The 21,674-nt window shown below is 39.7% G+C and overlaps 1 protein-coding gene across 1 annotated transcript; it reads right to left on the bottom strand.

Annotated features, from left to right (window-relative positions):
• Positions 1–157: 157 nt before the first annotated feature.
• dnajc27 (DnaJ (Hsp40) homolog, subfamily C, member 27) lies at positions 158–4,530 on the bottom strand. The gene is made up of 7 exons (XM_044109422.1): positions 4,126–4,530; positions 3,233–3,315; positions 3,087–3,156; positions 2,832–2,996; positions 2,631–2,753; positions 2,399–2,559; positions 158–2,328 (listed from the first exon to the last, which is right to left on the bottom strand). The coding sequence occupies exons 1-7, from the start codon at positions 4,210–4,212 to the stop codon at positions 2,196–2,198; spliced, it is 822 nt and encodes a 273-aa protein (XP_043965357.1). The 5' UTR covers positions 4,213–4,530; the 3' UTR covers positions 158–2,195.
• Between the last annotated feature and the right edge of the window lie 17,144 nt (positions 4,531–21,674).

The following is a 21,674-nucleotide window of genomic DNA, read 5'->3' as shown; positions in this document are numbered from 1 at the left end:
CTGTATTTTATGTCCAGGCCAGACTGGATGTAAAGTAGTGAAGGTATTGCCTGGTAATCGTCCTTATTTCACTTTATAAATCACAAATATAACTAAAAACCTGGAGAAAAAAAACTAATTTCTGTTTTCTAATTTGAAAAATGAAACAATAAATCAGTTTGATTGAACATGTGGAAGCTCAGGCTGATTTTATTCATTCCTGTGGACACAAACATGTAAAAATATAAAACTGGAATAATAACATGTATCCATGCCAGCTGTTAGCAAACAGGCGACCTGATAAATGTCCGTAAACAGTCTCAGATGGTTCTGTTGGATCCTTCATGTAAACCTTCAGGGGAAACATGCTGACCGTTTCTATGGCAACGTAAAGGGAAGAAAGTCCAGTTAAAACTGAACGATGAAGGACAGGATTTAACGTTTGGCAGTGGAAATGAGGAGATTCTTATCATTTCACTGGAAAATAAAAAATGAACTTAAATATTCTGGTAAACTTCTGCAAAAAACATCCAAACAGTTTCCGAGAAATGTTTTATAATCACTAAACTTGCAAATTAAACCAACTAAACCAAGATTTCAGATAAAATGATAAAAATTGTTGATGAAAATGAGTTAATATGAAGGTGAGAAATCTAACTAAGCTAACTGTTTAGCTTCAAACCAAGTATTTAATTAGTAGCTAACTAGTTAGCTTGCTAACTAAATATTTAGTTTAAAATCTAAAGATAGTGTTAGTAAGCTAAATGGTTTACTAACTTAATATGTAGTTAGCAAGCTAACTATTTAGCTCCAAATTAAATATTTTGTATGAAATTAAATATTTAGTTGGCAAGCTAAATACATAGCTTCAAACTAAATATTTAGCTTTTAAAATATAAAATGTAGTTTGAAACTGACATTTATAAATGAATGAATATCAGGTGAACAAATGACTCTAAAATGTGAAACTTTAAAAATGGTTTAAATCACAAGTTATAACTGATTAATTAAATTATTGAGTAAATAAACTTTCCAGATGGATTATGGGTAATTGGACAGATATCCTGATTGGTTCCTGCTCTGACTGAGCGCCATGCTGGTCGGGTTCTGGTTCTGGTTCTGGTTATTTTGTTTGGAACGTAAAGGATCACATCTCAACATTCAGCATGCACTTTGACCCCACATGACCCGTTCACCTGGGAACCTTTATAAACACAGTGAGGTTCTGATGAACAGAACACCAACAGAACCGAGCCGGTCCATCAGCTGCAGAACACAAACATTATGAGAGCAACAGGAAGTGACATTTACTCTAGAAATGACAACTTCCTGCAGTATTTCTGAGCCCAATTTGAAGCTGATGTCATTTTGTTCAGTTAACTCAGTTTTACCTTTAATTTAATTTTATTATAATTTTTATCAGTTTTTGAGAACATCAGTTTGTTTCTGATTTTAGGAATAATTTTATAAACTTGTTGAATTTGGAACATTTCATTTAAAACATTTTATTATTAATAATATAACACTAAATCCTAAATAAATCCATATTAAACATTTAAAGTAATTCTCAAATTTCTAAAAAGAATTTAAGGATTATCTGCCAATATTTACGTAGAAATTCTTTAGAATTTTGACATTTTTATAAATGCTGTGCTATATATATAACCAAATTAAATATTTGAAAAGACTAAACAAAACTTATTTAAAAAATGTATTCCCTAAAAATTTGTGAACCTAATTTACATATTTGGATGCGCACAGAAAGTGTAATATATTAAAAGAAGTTTAAATTATTTAAAATTAGATTATTATTATTATTATTAATAGGGAACCATTTTAAAAGAATCCTGATATTAATTAATCAGTTCAGATGTGAAAATAATAAATATTTAATTTAGATTTTAAAATACACATTTTTACAATGTTATGGAAGAAAATTATAACTTTAAATTAAAATTTTTACAAAAAACAGGAAACTTTTCTAAACATTTGAAAAGAATAAAAATATTTAAATAATAGATGTTAAATCTAAATAATATCTCAGTGACAGACTCAGATCTCTAAATGGACCTGGTTGGTTCTGGTGGACTCTGTCGTCCTCATCGTCAGACCCGCCTGTCCTCAGGTTAAAGGTTAAGGTTGGCAAACAGCACTGTGGCACAGAGACAGAATAAATATCCAGATAAATGAGGAACCGTGTTGGTTCTCTGTCTCTGTTATTTGATGTTCTTCAGCAGCGAGGTGCGAGCGTTCACCACCGCCTTGAAGGCGTCTTCGCTGCCGGGGGCGACGCATTTATCCGGGTGCAGCAGGACGGCCAGCTTCCTGTACGCCTTGTTCACTTCCTCCCTGCAGACAGACGACAGCGTCAGCGTCAGGAGACGCCGCAGGTCGGACCTCGGCGAGGATCCGGACTCACCGCGTGGCGCCCGGCTTCACCCCCAGCATGTCCCAGGAGTCCTTGCTGTTGCGGATGCGTCGAACGGTGTCGGCCTGCTCCTTGGTGAAGCCCACGCTGACCTCTGACACCGGCCGCTTCCCGCCGTTCTCACACATGTCAGTGATGGAGGAGAAGAACGCCTGTGGAGGAAACCAGAAGAACCTCAGAGCATCTCTATGAACCTCTGCGGCTCACAGGACGTCAGCACTACCTGGAACATCTCGTTGATGCCCTCGCCGCTCTGTGCCGACGTCTCAAAGTAGTGGAACCCTCTGGACTCCGCCCACAGACGACCCTCACCTTCATCCACCACCCGCCGCTTCGTCAGGTCCACCTGAGGGCGCCAGAGAGCAGAACTGACCCAGATCTGTTCAGCATGCTATTGATGACTTGACGGTTGATCGGGTCGGACCTTGTTGGCGCAGACGACGAAGACGATGCTGTCCATGTTGGCCTGAGAGCCCATCTCCTGCTTCATCTCCCCCAGCCAGCTGTCCAGGGCGTCGAAGCTCTCCCTGAGCCCCACGTCGTACACCAGCAGAACTCCCTGGCTGTCTTTGTAGAACTCGTTACGGACCTGAAACGCAGAGCGGGACAAGAGAGTCGCTGCGCCTCCACCTGCTGAAAGAATCCAGACCTTCGCCCTTGACGTCCTGAATGGTCTCACCTCATAGAAGAAGGGATGTCCGGCCATGTCGAAGATGTTCACCTTGATTTCTCTGTCTCTGACCTGAACTCTGACACACACAAACACACACAACCCTGTGACGTACAGCCATCTGGTTCAGGACAGCGGTCGGTGTGAGGACCTACTTTGTGACTCCGTAATCGATGCCGATTGTTGCCAAGTACTTTGGAACAAACCTCTTCTCACAGTAGCGCTTGATGATGCAGCTCTGAAGGTACAAACAGGTTTCTGATAAACGTCAAGAACCAGGATGTTCCTACTGATGAGACTCAAGATTCAATCACTCCTTCAACTCCTAACTCCATTTTGTGGCCAGGCATTGCCTGTTGGATTCATACTCATTAATAAGCCATTAGTACCTCTGTTCTGTCAACAATGATGATCAGTAAACTAGAAGCTGACTTGTAAGGTTTGTGCTAAACGTCTGATGTACAAACTGTCTAATGGACAATACAAAACATGGGTATCAACCATCTAAAGAACTGTACTCAGGGCTCTTTAGTTCTAGAAACTGCAGAATCAGAGGGTAGAATAATTTAATTTACTCATAAATTTAAAAACTGAGGGACTGTAAATAAAAATACCTTTTTAACTTAGTTTAGCCCACTGCATCAGGTAATATTCCTGAATCACATACATTGTAATCTCTATATGAATAATTTATAAAGGTGAGGTATACGCCGAATGGTAGAGCGTTTATCAGCCTTTTTGGACATTTATTCAAATGTTTTGAAGTTTGCAGAAATTATGAGGAATAATAAAATAACGTATTATTTAAATGAAGTCTACCATAAACAATAACGTCTTAGCCTCAGAGCTAAAAAACATCGCTCTATTGCCTTAATAACATTAAAGAAGCGTTTGTATTCCAGGCTGTCAGCAGTTTCTCAATGTATTTACATGTAATAAACAATTAATTATGATATAAAACAGTGAGGTTAGTCCGTGTTGGGGCGTCCAGCTCAACCGGACCAGTCTCTATGTAGATTTGATGAGAAATAGTCAGAAACTGTCGTACCTTCCCCACCTCGGCGTTCCCCAGGCTGATGACTTTAACCCGCAGGGATTTCTTGTTGTCTCGTCTTTTCGTCGCTGTTGTTTCCATTGTAGCTGCGACTAACAGCGACTTTTAATGTGAAAACGAGTTAGCCGCTGCAGGCTAACGGTGCTAACCCGCTGTTAGCCACCAGGACAACGGCTACAGAGCAGCTCCGACTCTGGATTAATCACAACACATGATGGATTTCAATCTGATCTGTTTCAGACTCCTACACCGTCAGAACCCTGATCCGAACCTGATCTGCTCTGATGTTGGACCGGAACCAACTGGTGGGTTACTGCCACCAACTGGAGGTTCGGCACAAACCCATCTCCATCTGGATCATTAAGAAAGATTTAGTTCATTTACATTATTGTGGCTCAAGTCTACAATTTAGTTTCTCTAATAATAATAATAATAATAATAATAATAATAATAATAATAATAATAATAATAATAATTAATAATAATGAGGAAAAACGTTAGACTGGAAGGTTTAGTGGAAGGAAAAACTGAACAAGCAAAAGGCACAGAGTAATAATGTTAAGTGCAGCAATTGGATCCTCAGTGATGAACCAGCTGACTGTCATTAGCTCGTGCTAATGCTAATTAATGTCTGTGATGACCTTTGACCTTCCTGCGTTTCCCCTCTAATATCATCATGACACAGATATATGAAGGTCAGGGTTCTTCAGTGTATTAAGCATCTTTTTTTTTATTTAGAAAAGCAAACAAAAACTATTTAGAGAGTTTTAAACAGGATCAGGGACTGAAGCCGGTCATGTAGTGAAAGAAGACTGGATGGATCCGACTGACAGAAACTTTAACAAGGAGCATCCAGAAGTTACTGGATGATAAAAAGTATTTCCTCCTTTCTGGGTCTTTTTCTTCTGCCCAGATAATTTATTTATCTTGATAAATACAGTGGAAATGCAGAGGAGATAATAATGTTCTTGTAAAGGTGAACACAGTCAAAAAGTGTTTTTACACAAAGATCAAATCTTTGGAGGGAAAGAAAACTAAACAAACTAACGGCTTTAAAACTTTTACACAGTAATGTTTCATTTTTAGGCCCGAGCAGCAAAGCGCTGCGAAGGCCTATTGTATCTGTACTGTTTCTTATTAGGCCCGAGCAGCAAAGCGCTGCGAAGGCCTATTGTATCTGTACTGTTTATTATTATTCTTTTTTTTCTGCCCCCCTCTTTGGGTGCCTTTTTGGGGGCTTTATCATATTCAAAAACTCACCAAACTTGGCAGACACATAGAGACTGTTTAAAAATTTTGAATTTTAAGGTCGACGCAAAAAATCATGAAAAAAATGGCTCAACAGCGCCAACTAGCAATTTTCAAAAGACCCAAACCAATCACTTAACTTCATCGTAGAGACCTGAAATTTGGTACAGTTGTAGAGCTCCCCAAGATGCTCAGAATTTACAATTATTGTTATAGTCCAACTATCACAGGAAGTCGGCCATTTTGGATGGAAGGTCACATTTTGACCCCATTTTGGCCGTTTACAGCATTGGTATTTGATCGAACTCCTCCTAGGGATTTTGATTGATTGGCTTCAAACTTGGTGAGTCCGATCAGAAGGCATGGGCGATTCAAAGTTATCAAACTGGTGTGTTTTTGAGCATGCTGAAGGGGGGATAGCAGGGGTCAAAGTTCACCGACTCGCCACGAAACTCTAAACAGTTATAACTCCTACACTAAAACTCTCAGAGGAACCAAACTTTCAGTGATTGAGCATCATGGGTTGACCTAAAATACCCTGTGGTCAAATGATGACATCACTAAGGCCACGCCCCCTGAGAACAGGAAGTGTCATGTTTTACTGGGAACGGTCCCTATATTACACCTTTGACCTAATCAACATGAAACTGTGTTAACAGACAGGAAACATGTGGCTCTATAAGGGATTCCAGCCCCGACAGGCTTTGATGGAGCAAGTGGGCGTGGCGGCGTGGCGAAGTGACCTCTAACACCGCTGTCATACGTTTGGCTCTGAATTCCACAGTTTTAAGCTTCTCCAAACTCACTAGGATGGATCTTTATCCAACTCCCGACAGGAATCCATAATAAAATTTGGTGGGCGTGGCCTAATTTTTCTATAGCGCCCCCTAGAAGATTTTAAATGATCAGCCCCAAGCCATACTCTAACATAGAATTATGAAACTTGTTACACATCTGTATATTGTCCTGATGTACAAAAAAGTCTCTTGGAGTCATGGTCTCAACCCAACAGGAAGTCGGCCATTTTGGAATGAAGTTCTAAAATTGACCCCATTTTTGATGTTTACAGCCTTCGTATTTGATCGAACTCCTCCTACAGTTTTTCAGATACAGACTTCAAAATCGCTCAGCACACACTTGAGGCATCAAAGGTGAAAAGTTATCAAAGGAATTTTCGTACTTCAAAGTATGTGGGCGTGGCTATGTGTCAAACTTTGACTATTCGCCATGAAACATAAAACTCTTATAACTCCTACACTAAAACTCTCAGAGGAACCAAACTTTCAGTGATTGATCATCATAGTTTGACATAAAAGACCCTGTGGTCAAATGATGACATCACTCAGGCCACGCCCCCTGAGAACAGGAAGTGTCATGTTTTACTGGGAACGGTCGCTATCTTACACCTTTGACCTAATCAACTTGAAAGTTTTTCCAGACACAGAAGACATTCTGGTGTATTTTGGATTCCAGCCCCGACCGGCTTTGATGGAGCAGGTGGGCGTGGCGGCGTGGCGAAGTGACCTCTAACGCCGCTGTCATTCGTTTGGCTCTGAATTCCACAGTTTTGGGCCAAACTTCCCCAAACTCACTAGGATGGATCCTTATCCACCCCCTGAAAGAAATCCATAATAAAATTTGGTGGGCGTGGCCTAATGTATTTATGGCGCCACATAGAAAATTTTAAATGATCAGCCCTAAGCTATGCTTTAACCTAGAATTACGAAACTTGGTACATATGTGTATCTTTTCAGGACGAACAAAAATGTCTCTTGGAGCCATATTCTAAATTCAACGGATTTTCTGTAATTTTAGATTTTTTAGAAATATTAATATGTTATTCCCATTAAGTCCTCTTGGTGTCACTGTTACTCCACACATGAATAAGGCGAGAATTACACAGTATGAGAGAGGTGCTGTAATGGCGATATTAACCACTTGGTGTCACTATCACGCCATACATGACTATGTGTACATTTTTACCACTGCAATTCCCAAAGATGCATCTGTGTATTTTGTAGTTCCACAGTTACGTTGTTTTCGATACTTCTGCTGGCTCGTTGGGATAAAAATAGCCTCCACGGATAACATTAACGATCAATCCTTCCTTAATCCCGTCTGCATGTGCGTTTTTATTATGTAAGTATACATTTCCATCTCCTATATTTGCGTTTATATCACTTATTAGCACTAGAGAACTGAATATGACGGTTGACAGTCAAGCTAACGCAGCTAAGCTATTGAAGTGCACCGAAGCATGCATGATTTAACGGAGAGAGCAGCGCCTGCAGCTGTACGGCTGCTCATTAATTTTCCCTGAAGTAAAAAAAGAAAAGAAGAATTTCTGATATTTTTATTTTTGAATCATCTTTATAATTAAGAAAATTGTGGAAACATTGTTTCAAAACATCTTGTACGTAGCGCATGCCAAAGCTTAAATCTTATTTCTCAGTTCGGTTTTCACATGCCCCCACCCCTCCTCCCCCTCCGCCGCCCACATATACGTAGCAATGGCTGGCTCGTTGGGATAAAAATAGCCTCCACGGATAACATTCACGATCAATCAAGCCGTCATGATATGTGTGCAGTTCGATCTTTATAACGCACGCACGCACGCAATGCCCCCTTTCCCCTGCCCCCCGAAGAATGAATATGACGGTTGACAGTCAAGCTAACGTAGCTAAGCTGTCGGACCTAACGAATAGGAGACAGATGTCATGGGTATTAGCGGTGAGATGTCCTGTTGTTGCATTCCAACTTATCAACGTGTTTGCTGCAGAGATGTGGATTCTGGTGAGTCTGATATGCTAAACAATTTCTTGCTCATTTAATGGAAGCCACATTATTTTGTTTGAACCGCATGGGCTGCACACTCAAAGCTGTGGAGTTTAGTACTTTCAAAATATCCTTACAGTTAAAAGTTTGCCTGGCAAACCTATTAAACGATATTACCTCAAAGGTGTTGACAGGAAGTGAATTTTATTTATTAGACCATAAACTATACTGGTCCAAATCACGTGACAACACCCACGAATGAACGAGTCCGTAGTTGCCAAGAATTATCATGGCAACTTAACGCCACTATAATAATTAATATTGAGATAAGTGTCACAAATATGAGCAGGAGGAGCGCTGAGCTATGATATTAAACGCAGGGCAGAACGCAGAACCTGGAGGCGGTGGGTGGGGTGGGGGGCTTTAAATATGACGGTTGACAGTCAAGCTAACGTAGCTAAGCTGTCGGACATAACGAATAGGAGACAGATGTCATGGGTATTAGCGGTGAGATGTCCTGTTGTTGCATTCCAACTTATCAACGTGTTTGCTGCAGAGATGTGGATTCTGGTGAGTCTGATATGCTAAACAATTTCTTGCTCATTTAATGGAAGCCACATTATTTTGTTTGAACCATTACATGGGCTGCACCTCAAAGCTGTGGAGTTTAGTACTTTCAAAATATCCTTACAGTTAAAAGTTTGCCTGGCAAACCTATTAAACGATATTACCTCAAAGGTGTTGACAGGAAGTGAATTTTATTTATTAGACAATAAAATAAACTGGTCCAAAAAACGTGAAAACAGCCACGAATGAACGTGTCCGTAGTTGCTAAGAATCATAATGGAAACTTAACTGCACTATAATTATTAATATTGAGATAAGTGTCACAAATATGAGCAGGAGGAGCGCTGAGCTATGATATTAAACGCAGGGCCGTAACGCAGAACCTGGAGGCGGGGGTGGGGTGGGGCTTTAAAGTAATTCTTAGAGTTTTCCACACAGCAGTGGACCACATAAATTACTCACGTTTTTATTTTTTGGACAATCTCCTCTTCAGTTCAACCTTATCAGTGGATACACATTGTTGATGTTACCATTATAAAATAGCTTACAATTAAGAATTGGCAAAGCTCAATGTGATTTTCACAGTAGACGGAGCTCAGAGGAACCAAACTTTCAGTGATTAATCGTCATGTGGTCAAATGATGACATCACTAAGGTTAAACTGTCACACTTAAAGTAAATATTTGTTGTATTTAACATATTTCAGGTAAGAAGTGAACATGTAATGAAATTGATCCTGTCCTCCAATTTTATGTAATTGAACATTACAGCTAACAAATGTGATGATAATGTGAGGTAATACATTTTATGAATTTTTTTTTATATAGAGTATATTTTTTAAATACAAAATTAGTTAAATAAAAAATGGGTCAAATGTAATAAAGATGAATGTGCTTCATCTATACTCTCTAGTAGAACAATTTCACCTTGATTTTGAGTTAATGGGCCACACGATTTGGAAGCTATTGTAGAAATCATATTATTTAATATTAAAATTATTTATCCAACCATCTTCTTACAGCAGGGGTGTCAAACTCCAGTCCTCAAGGGCCGCTGTCCTGCAACTTTTAGATGACATCTGTCAATGCTGGCTGAACAGTGTGGGCGTGGCCAATTGCAAATGTCAGACCCTCGCCATATTCATACGATTGTCTTTAAATCACACATGGATGATCCGATTGGCACCAAACTTGAAATGTAAGACCTGTGGTAACCTTTTAAGAGCTGAAATGTTTTGAAATGTAATTTGACTCCACTGCGCCCCCTAGGTTAATCCATCAGCTATATCTCCGCCGTAAATGGACCGATCTGAGATTTTTGTGAGTCGTCGGAGCGCTGCCGAACGCATTCACGTGTGTCGCCTGGCGGGCGGGCGACATGGGAAGGTTCAGCGACGGCTCCTCCGCTGCGGCGGCGGCGCCGGCTCTGGAAAGCGGCGAGCTTCAAGGGCGGCTGGAACTCCGCGGTGGCCAGTGAGCCGGAGCAGCGCTTGCTGCGAGGGCCGCACGAGGCTGCTTGCAGCTTTAATTATTATTATTATTATTCTTTATTATTCTTCCACCCAAATGAATTGCCTTTTTGGAGGCTTTATCATATTCAAAAACTCACCAAATTTGGCGGACGCATAGAGACTGTTTAAAATTTACGTATTTTAAGGTCGTTGCAAAAATCGCAATAAAAATGGCTCAACAGCGCCACCTAGAAATTTTCAAAAGACCCTTTTCTATTCACTTACTTTGTCGTAGAGACTTGAAATTTGGTACAGTTGTAGAGCTCCCCAAGACGCTCAGAATTTACAATTATTGTCATAGTCCAAGTATCACAGGAAGTCGGCCATTTTGGATCGAAGGTCACATTTTGACCCGATTTTTGCCGTTTACACCCTTCGTATTTGATCGAACTCCTCCTAGGGATTTCGATTGATCGGCTTCAAACTCGGTCAGTCTGATCATAAGGCATGGCCGATTAAAAGTTATCAAAACGGTGAGTTTTTGAGTATGTTGAAGGGGGGTTAGCAGGGGTCAAAGTTCACCTACTTGCCATGAAATTCAAAACAGTTATAACTCCTACACTAAAACTCTCAGAGGAACCAAACTTTCAGTGATTGAGCATCATGGGTTGACCTAAAATACCCTGTGGTCAAATGATGACATCACTAAGGCCACGCCCCCTGAGAACAGGAAGTGTCATATTTTACTGGGAACGGTCCCTATATTACACCTTTGAACTAATCAACATGAAACTGTGTTAACAGACAGGAAACATGTGGCTGTATAAGGGATTCCAGCCCCGACCGGCTTTGATGGAGCAGGTGGGCGTGGCGGCGTGGCGAAGTGACCTCTAACGCCGCTGTCATTCGTTTGGCTCTGAATTCCACAATTTTGGGGCGAGCTGCTCCAAACTCATTAGGATGGATCTTTATCCACCCCAAGACAGGAATCCATAATAAAATTTGGTGGGCGTGGCCTAATTTCTCTATAGCGCCCCCTAGAAAATTTTAAATGATCAGCCCCAAGCTATGGTTTAACCTAGAATTATGAAACTTGGCACACATTTGTATCTTGTCAGGACGTACAAAAAAGTCTCTTGGAGCCATGGTCTCAACCCAACAGGAAGTCGGCCATTTTGGAATAAAGTTCCAAAATTGACCCCAATTTTGATGTTTACAGCCTTCGTATTTGATCGAACTCCTCCTACAGTTTTTCAGATACAGACTTCAAAATCGCTCAGCACACACTTGAGGCATCAAAGGTGAAAAGTTATCAAAGGAATTGTCGTACTTCAAAGTATGTGGGCGTGGCTATGTGTCAAACTTTGACTATTGCCATGAAACATAAAACTCTTATAACTCCTACCCGAACACTCTCAGAGGAACCAAACTTTCAGTGATTGATCATCATAGTTTGACATAAAAGACCCTGTGGTCAAATGATGACATCACTCAAGCCACGCCCCCTGAGAACAGGAAGTGTCATGTTTTACTGGGAACGGTCGCTATCTTACACCTTTGACCTAATCAACTTGAAAGTTTTTCCAGAAACAGAAGACATGCTGGTGTATTTTGGATTCCAGCCCGACCGGCTTTGATGGAGCAGGTGGGCGTGGCGGCGCGTGAGTGACCTCTAACGCTGTCATTCGTTTGGCTCTGAATTCCACAGTTTTGGGCAAAACTGTTCCAAACTCACTAGGATGGATCTTTATCCACCCCTGAAAGAAATCCATAATAAAATTTGGTGGGCGTGGCCTAATGTATTTATGGCGCTGGCTAGAATATTTTAAATGATCAGCATGCTTTAACCTAGAATTACGAAACTTGGTACATATGTGTATCTTTTCAGGACGAACAAAAAAGTGTCTTGGAGCCATATTCTAAATCCAACGGATTTTCTGTTAATTTTGGATTTAAGTTCAATCTTTAGAAAAAAATATATGTAGTTCCCATATCGGCCTCTTGGTGTAACTGTTACTCCACGCATGACTCAGGGGATAATTCCTCAGTATTAGAAACAAGTTCTGTAATGGCCATATTCGCCAGTGGGGTCACTATTACTCCACACATGACTATGTATACATTTTTACCAGTAAAATTCCCAAAGATGCATCTGTGCATTTTGTAGTTCCACATTTACGTTGTTTTCGGCTGGCTCGTTGGGATAAAAATAGCCTCCACGGATAACATCCACGATTAATCCCGTGTTTATGAAACCTGTGTGCGTTTTTATTATGCAAGTATACATTTCCATGTCTGATATTTGCTTTTATATCACTTATTAGCACTAGAGAACTGCGCAGAAGCCTGCAGAATTTCGCCTGCAGCTGTACCTTATTAATTTCCCCTGAAGTAAAAAAAGAAAAGAAGAATTTCTGATATCTTTATTATTGAACCCTCTTTATAATTAAGAAAATTATGGAAACATTGTTTCAAAACATCTTGTACGTAGCGCATGCCAAAGCTTAAATCTTATTTCTCAGTTCGGTTTTCATACTTCACCCTCCTCCCCCTCCGCCGCCCACATATACGTAGCAATGGCTGGCTCGTTGGGATAAAAATAGCCTCCACGGATAACATTCACGATCAATCAAGCCGTCATGATATGTGTGCAGTTCGATCTTTATAACGCACGCGCACCTCCCCTCCTCCCGAATGGGTGAATATGACGGTTGACAGTCAAGCTAACGTAGCTAAGCTGTCGGACCTAACGAATAGGAGACAGATGTCATGGGTATTAGCGGTGAGATGTCCTGTTGTTGCATTCCAACTTATCAACGTGTTTGCTGCAGAGACGTGGATTCTGGTGAGTCTGATATGCTAAACAATTTCTTGCTCATTTAATGGAAGCCACATTATTTTGTTTGAACCGTACATGGGCTGCACACTCAAAGCTGTGGAGTTTAGTACTTTCAAAATATCCTTACAGTTAAAAGTTTGCCTGGCAAACCTATTAAACGATATTACCTCAAAAGTGTTGACAGGAAGTGAATTTTATTTATTAGGCAATAAAATAAACTGGTCCAAAAAACGTGAAAACAGCCACGAATGAACGTGTCCGTAGTTGCCAAGAATTATAATGGCAACTTAACGCCACTATAATAATTAATATTGAGATAAGTGTCACAAATCTGTGCAGCAATCTGAGCTGTGGAACTGCAGGAGGATCGCTGAGCTTTGATATTAAACGCAGGGCCGTAACGCAGAACCTGGAGGCGGTGGGTGGGGTGGGGGGCTTTAAAGTAATTCTTAGAGTTTTCCACACAGCAGTGGACCACACAAATTACTCACGTTTTTATTTTTTGGACAATCTCCTCTTCAGTTCAACCTTACCAGTGGAGAAACATTGTTGATGTTACCAACAATAGCTTACAATTAAGAATTGGCAAAGCTCAATGTGATTTTCACAGTAGATGGAGCTCAGAGTAACCAAACTTTCAGTGATTAATCGTCATGTGGTCAAATGATGACATCACTAAGGTTAAACTGTCACACTTTAAGTAAATATTTGTTGTATTTAACATGTTTCAGGTAAGAAGTGAACATGTAATGAAATAGATCCTGTCCTCCAATTTTATGTAATTGAACATTACAGCTAACAAATGTCATGATCATGTGAGGTAATACATTTTATGAACATTTTTTATATACAGTATATTTTTTAAATACAAAATTAGTTAAATAAAAAAGGGGTCAAATGTAATAAAGATGAATGTGCTTCATCTATACCGTCTAGTAGAACAATTTCACCTTGATTTTGAGTTAATGGGGCACACGATTTGGAAGCTATTGAAGAAATCATATTATTTAATATGCAAATTATTTATCCAACCATTTTCTTACACGAGGGGTGTCAAACTCCAGTCCTCAAGGGCCGCTGTCCTGAAACTTTTAGATGTACCGCTGCTGCAGCACCTGGATAGAATAATTAGGTCATTAGCCCCACCCACTTCCAACAGGAAGTAACCTTTTTTTTCTGCTGTATGTTTTACTGTTCTCTGTTTTTTATATGGATTTAATCCAGTGCAAACTGACTTAAAATGATAAGGTGATGACATCTGTCAATGCTGGCTGAACAGTGTGGGCGTGGCCAGATGGCGAATATCAGACCCTCGCCATATTCATACGATTGTCTTTAAATCACACATGGATGATCCGATTGGCACCAAACTTGAAATGTAAGACCTGTGGTAACCTTTAGAGAGCTCAAATGTTTTGAAATGTAATTTGACTCCACTGCGCCGCCTAGGTTAATCCATTAGCTATATCTCCGCCGTAAATGTATCGATCCGCGCCAGATTTTTTGTGAGTGGTCGGGAAGCGCTGCCGAACGCATTCACGTGTGTCGTCTGGCGGGCGATCGGGCGGGGAAGGTTCGCGACGGCTCCTGCTGTCGCGAGCGGGCGCCGGCTCTGGAAACGGTGCGAGAGCTTCCGCGGCGGCTGGAACTCGGCGGTGGCCGGTGAGCCGGAGCAGCGCTTGCTGCGAGGGCCGCACGAGGCTGCTTGCAGCTTTAATTAGATGTTATGTTTCATTATTATTTTTTACTCTTAATCTTTCTACTAATCTGCTGTAATGAAAACATTTCCTCTGTTTTCTTCTCACGTAAAGGTTCTAAATAAATGTTCAAACTGGTTAAACTGGTGGATGAAGTTTGTTTTCTTACTAACTGGAGGCTGCAGAACCGAAAACCATCAATCTGAACAATCTGTCCTGATCTGAACCAGAACCAGAACCAATAGAGAACAAATCAAGCTCTAAAATGTCAAATTTTAAGATTTATCAGAAGCAGTTAGAAAATGCAGCAAAGACATTTCTACATTTAATTAAAATATTGTAGAGTAAAAATGAGGCAGTCTGTGTGACAGATGAACCTCGACCCAAACTGAGGAACGAGGAAACGTTCCTGCACAGCAGAAACTAATAAACATCTTCCAGGGAACAACTACAGTAATTAAACAGTAATTAAAACCTGTTTGTAACTCAACAGGTTTTTAACTTTTTCATTGGAAACGTTTTGAGACAAACCAGTTCTAAAACTTAAAGCCTTCAGGCTGAAAGAGGCCAAAGATTAAAGAACTTTATGTTCAGGAATGAAGAGGGAGGATCAGGTGAGAATCATCATGGAAAGTTTCCCTCCTATCAACATTAAACATCCATCCATCCATCCATCCATTTTCTTACACCTTTCGTCCCTAATGGGGTCAGGAGGGTTGCTGGTTCCTCTCCAGCTGCGTTCCGGGCGAGAGGCGGGGTACACCCTGGACAGGTCGCCAGTCTGTCGCAGAACATTAAACATGATTACATAAATGAATAAAATCTGTACTTGATAAAATATGAACATATTAACAGATGGTCGTTTCTACAAGTGGAGAAACTTCAACATTTTAAAGTTCTTGGTTCTGTTGGCTCAGATTAGAACAAGCAGCAACTACTGTTAGTTTTATTGCTCTTGTGTTTCTGTGCAGAAATTTTTGTTGGTTGTTAAATTTCTTTAGATGAAACTGAAAATCCATTAATTTAATAAAATATTGATTAAAATAGTAAATATATTTAAAACATAAAGAATCTTTAAACTAAAATGTGAATTTGTTTTTTAAAACATTTATTTCCTGGTAGCGATGATCAGACAGGATTCTTGTCATTCCAACACACCTGTGCTGTGAGAGGGGGCGGAGCCTCCGGTGGTTGCGGTTCAAGTTCTGAAGAATCAGGTCCGGTTCTCCAGTGGCTCCGACTCGGTTTGTGTGAACAGAAGGGAAGCAAAGATCGGATCAGGTGAGTTTTAACTCCACATTCTGCTGGTTTCCAGTCCAGACTGGGTTTTCTCTCTTTGAGCTGCTGGACAGAACCAGAACCAGAACTGGGCCTGGTTCTGGTTCTGGTTTCACCTGGTTTCAGTCAGGAACTCTGATTTTCTCTGAGTTTTCATCTGTAACCAAGACAACAAGCTGAGTTTGTTCCCAGTTTGACAGTGGAGTCAAACTGGTACCAGTAGGTTCTGAGTGTTTGTGGCCCGGCTGAGATTTCTGGGTTCCTGGTTGGTGGATGTTTTGAAAAAATATTTCAATATAAGGAAGTCAATAATCGGCCACTTATGGATTTCTCTGGGTTTGATCAGTAGAAAATCCAGATTGAATCAGTTTGTGGTGACAGAGGACAGCTGATCACATTTCAATCAATTATTGATCAATAATAAGTGATTATGGTGAGATAACACAGCGCCCCCTAGAGGATGTAAAAACATCTGTCCCACCCACTGCAGCTATTTAAATCTATGTAACAGAGTGAAAACATCAAATCATCAGAACCGATAAAAATAACTATTGGACCTGATTGACACACCCAGCAGGAAGTCGGCCATTTTGGATCAAATATCTTGGGTTGTTTTAGAAAAAAGAAAAATTATTAAAAGTGTCAGATTTTTTCTGGACAGCTCAGAGGTTTAAGCAGAAGAAAACTGTCCTCCAGTCTGATTGTCGCTCATTTCCTCTCATTTGGATTTTTAAATGTTTGATTATTAGAAAATCACAAATCTGCCAAATTATTGGTTGAATCACACTAATTTCTAATAATCTATACCGGCGGTTTTCAAAGTGTGAGGCGCCTCCCCTGGGGGGCGCCAGAGCACTTTAGGGGAGGCGCGGTGCGAGGGAAAAAGTAAACCGGAAAAGCTATCTGCTTGCTGTCTACTGATGTGAGAGAAACGTCTTTTACGCACACGATCAACTCTGTGGATTTAGGAAAAAGTTGGTACTGTGGGGTGCGCATGTGGAGCGGGGATCAGTGGAAATGTTTCCCCCCTTAGAGGATGTTTTGGCCAGTGATGTCAGTAACGTTACTGACGTCGGACCACTTTTTTCAGTAACTAGTAATCTAACGCGTTGCTATTTCAAATCCAGTAGTCAGACTACAGTTACTTATCAAAATCATTTTTGCGTTACTGCGTTACTATCTTCTTTTGTAATTTAATCGTATTTCCTCTACTCGTCTTGTCGAGTGACCGACGTCTCTATGCGACAGAAATGTAAACAATGGAGGGAGATGCGCATTTTGTTGGTGGAAAAACTGGAACTATTTTGAGTTTCTGTCGCCAAGTCCGATTATTATAAGCGGCTTTGGGCTTCATTTTTTTAAAGTCGCTTGAAAATTTAACGAGTTGCTGGTTGCGCCTTTTTGGGCTCGTTTTTGAACGTGAAGTTGCTCATTTGGGCTTGGAAACAATCAGAGACTCATAATAAATCCCAGAATTTGTCCGTCATTAAGGTAGTTTTACTCAGTCTCTCCTTGTCCATCATTTCCCGGATGATCCGTCCCGCTGTGTCTTTGTTAATGTCAAGTTAATATATTACCTCTGAATGACGTCGAGCTTCGCGTTGCGCTCCAGAAAACTGCAAACATCGAGACCAATATGAACAGCGCAATAAACGTGAAAACAGCCACGAATAAACGTGTCCGTAGTTGGCAATAATTATAATGGCAAGTTAGCACCGTTATAATTATTAATACTACGGTAAGTGTCGCAGCCATCTGAGCTGTGGAGCTGCAGGAGGAGCTCTGTGCGATGTGACATCAAACGCAGGGCCGTAACGCAGAACCTGGAGGCAGGGGGGCTTTAAAATCCTTCTTGGAGTTTTCCAGACAACAGTGGACCACACAAATTACTCATGTTTTTTATTTTTTTGTACAATCTCCTCTTCAGTTCAACCTTATAAGTGGAGACACATTGTTGATGTTACCATTATAAAATAACTGACAATTAAGTATTGGCAAAGATCAATGGGATTTTCACAGGAGGTGGAGCGTTGTTGTTAGCAGCTGCTGAAAGTAACTAAAAAGTTACTTTTAATGTAACTTAGTTACTTTCCAAGTCAAGTAGTCAGTAATATAACTAAGTTACTTTTTCAAGGAGTAATCAGTAGTCCGATTAAAGGGGGGGGGGGGGTGCAGCAGGCATTGTGCTCCTTGGAGGGGGGCTCACCCTTTCATACTTTGAAAACCCCAGATCTATACAACTGTTTACACTTAAAAATAAACCTGTTTATGTTTCAGTCACTAAATATATTCAATGACGGTAATTTATTTCTTGTTGTTTTTAAGCTCTTTAAGTTTTAAACAGTTTTTTATTTTTATTTTCATGAATTAAAGAAAACTTCTTCTCCCCACAAGTGTGAATATTTAGAGGATTTTTTTAAACTCTATTTTTGGTTTAGTGTTAAAATATTTGGGTTTGTTCATGTAATATAAATTAACTTAGAGTTTTTTCAGAAACACTTTTCCTCTATGGGTTGGTGGTAGGAGTTTGACCTTTGACCCTAGTTGTTGGGTTGTTTCTCTTCTCGCAGCAAACCTGATTGTGCAAAGAAACAAAATGGCGCCATCTAATGTTATTATAACATGATGAACGAACTGAGACGGCAGTTCTTTACGTCTTTAAACAGGTTTTGTGTTATATGGCAGTGAGAATGGGCGGAGCTTGAAATCAGTCAGGAATGATAAGATCAGGAGAAACACATCATTCACTTTAATGGCTTTTTATCAGTAAAACAATCCTAATTAAAGTTTTATATTTGCTTTAATAAATGACATAATTGGATAATTTATCTAGACTTTTAAAGCAGAAACTAGACTTAAAGTCTGACTTTAAATCCAAAACCATATGAAAGTATTTACACCCTTTAAACATCATCATATTTTAATTTCCCTGTTAACCTGATATTTATGTGTGATCAAAACAAAGTGTTATATTAATTATATTATATTATATCATTGTGACGTGGAAGAAAACTGATTAATAGTTTTCATATTTTCAACCAAATTATTCATCAGTCTTCATGTCAGTTCAGGCTGCAGCTGGTTCTGTTGTTAAAGCTGATCAAACTGTAAAGAATCAACAGCGCCCTCTGGAGGAATAACAATCTAATGACATCAGAACCTGGTGGATCAAAGCATCAGAAATCCACTTCCTGTGGTTCTTGATTCGTCATTTGCAGCTTGTTGATCTTGAGGTAAAAAGTTTGGAACCAGGATCTCAGTTTCAGGCTAAGTTAACTCAGAGTTTACAGAAGCAAAGTTTGTTGAACCTTCCTTAAGAATAGTGATTATTTTCAGAACCCAAACATGAGAACAATTGACTTTGAATGTTTAGTTTCTGAGATAACTAAACATTAATGAGATAACTTAATGTTTAGTTATCAATAAGTTCCAGCTGGGTTGCTGTTCCATCTTGAACAGCAACCCATCTAAATGCCTGAGACCTCCAACAACTTTTCTCACTCTCTAACGAACACGATCTAACAATCCCCCTATTTGGACTAATTCTTGCTGCCACAGGTAAATCAGCACAATTCGGACTTCATCCTTGACTCCCCGCCGCTATGGAGGGTCCTACACCAGTATCTGCCCTACTACATTCAAGCACAATGGTTGTAGCCGGCATCTTCCTACTTATCCGTCTTAACCCCCTGTTAGAAAATAACCAGCCTGCTTTAACCACCCTCTTTACTGCAATTTGCACCCTAACCCAAAATGATATCAAAAAAATTGTAGCATTTTCTACTTCTAGTCAACTCGGCCTGATGATGGTTACCATCGGACTTAACCAGCCACAGCATCTCCTGAGAGATGAAGTCTGCTGTAATCAGCTCTGAAGATGAGCTAGTTATCAGGAATCTCAATCTGTCCCAACAGATTGGTTGGATTCTTTGGTTCTGCAACCAGTAGAACCAAAGAATCTCAACATGGTGTTTGTTGAATGAATATTGAACTTATTGAGTCATATTACAATCAGTTGTCATGTCTGTACAGCAGGTAGAGATGTTCATATTAATCCTCTCATTATTGTGACTTCAGAGACAGTTTGTTTTCTGTTTTGATGAAGGTCATTGTTCCACTGAGGAGTGGAGGACGATTTCAGGCTTCAGGTTCCAGCATCTCATTAATCCAATCCATCAGACTGAGAAACTTCAACATTTTGATAACTTTTAATCCTCCAAGGTTTATAACCATACCAACTGTATAGCCAATACATAAATTTCTTGGAGTTTATCAAAATTCAGCATGTGTGAAATGTTAAAATGACCTTGACTCAAAATGGCTGACATGATTTTAGGAATCAATACTTAATTTCCTGTCTTGAAGGCTTTGTGTACCAAGTTTCAAATATCTACGTTATGCAGTTTTGATTGTTTTACCTTTAGGGTTGTAGAGTTTGGCCTTTTCAATTCCACTCAGTTCTCCAGTTCCCAGTTAGCAGTTTCAGTAAACCAGTCAGGACTTGGTTTGTTTCAGCAAGATGAAACTCTGTCAGTCAAGATTTGTCTCATCCCTTCAGTCTTTATATCTGCTGCTTCATCATCACTCAGAAGAAGACAGCAGTTTTGAGGACAACTGGTCACCTGAAACTGAACACCTGAGCAGGAGTCCAGATGCTTTCTGGAGGAGCTTTAATCAGCTGATGCTAGTGGTAGCAGCAACACAATACTGTCCATGAACAAACAGGATTAAAAGATGTTTTCATTTCAGTCTGGAAATCTGATCCTAGAATGACTGACAGTTAAGGGAACAGAAAATTTTACCAAATTTAATTTGGAAAAATTATTTCAGATTTTCTGTAAGGATCAAGTAAGTTTTATAAAGACAAATTTTAGTTTTAAGAATGAAAGAAATTGTGTTTTTTGGTGGTGTGTGTTATTGTGTAATTTAAATGAATATTTTCCATCTCTAATCCAGTATTTTTTAGATTCCATTCTGTCTTCCAAAATCACCAAAATATATATTATATTAAACAAAGTCAGAAACATAATACCTTAGTTCCAGATAAAAGATGGAGAAGCAGGAAGTGGATTTCAAGTGATCAGAATCAGAATGAACCATCTTAAAGGAACAAACTGACAATCACAGCCTGTGTTGCTGCCATGTGATGAACCTCAACCTCAGTGTGTATTTATTGTTTTATTGTTTCTCTGGTGGAAACTTTGTGAGTTTCTGTGAAACCTGAAGGTAAAAACTGAACTCAGATGGAAACGGAAGTGAAGAACAGGCCAGCAGCTCTGATACTTCAGGAATATTTACTAAATCCACTAATTCATTTATCCAGTAACCACATCATTTATTACTCATTTATTATCTCAGATGGAAAAACTTACTATCTTTTACTCCAACATTTGGTGACAGAGATGCTAAAGTTTAGAGATGGAGATTAAAAGAAAAAGAAAGAAAAGTGATGAAAATGTTTAATAAGTTAATATTTTTCACCAGTAATATCAGAGTTTCTTGTTTTCCTGAAATAGTTCAACTTTATATTTAGAATGTGTTTTTTTTATTGTTGTTCCTGCAGTGAGGAAATGAAGTGATGAACCAGAAGCTTCATTTGTTCTCATGTAGACAGAATCAGTGTCATCAGTCAGATATGAGGCAGAAACACAACAACAGGTTTAGACCTGAGGATCTGATCAACAGACTC

The sequence above is a fragment of the Gambusia affinis genome, linkage group LG24, assembly GCF_019740435.1.
Source record: "Gambusia affinis linkage group LG24, SWU_Gaff_1.0, whole genome shotgun sequence".
NCBI lineage: Eukaryota > Metazoa > Chordata > Actinopteri > Cyprinodontiformes > Poeciliidae > Gambusia > Gambusia affinis.
Note: the sequence above shows the minus strand (reverse complement) of the source record. Positions and strands in the feature narration are given on the sequence as shown.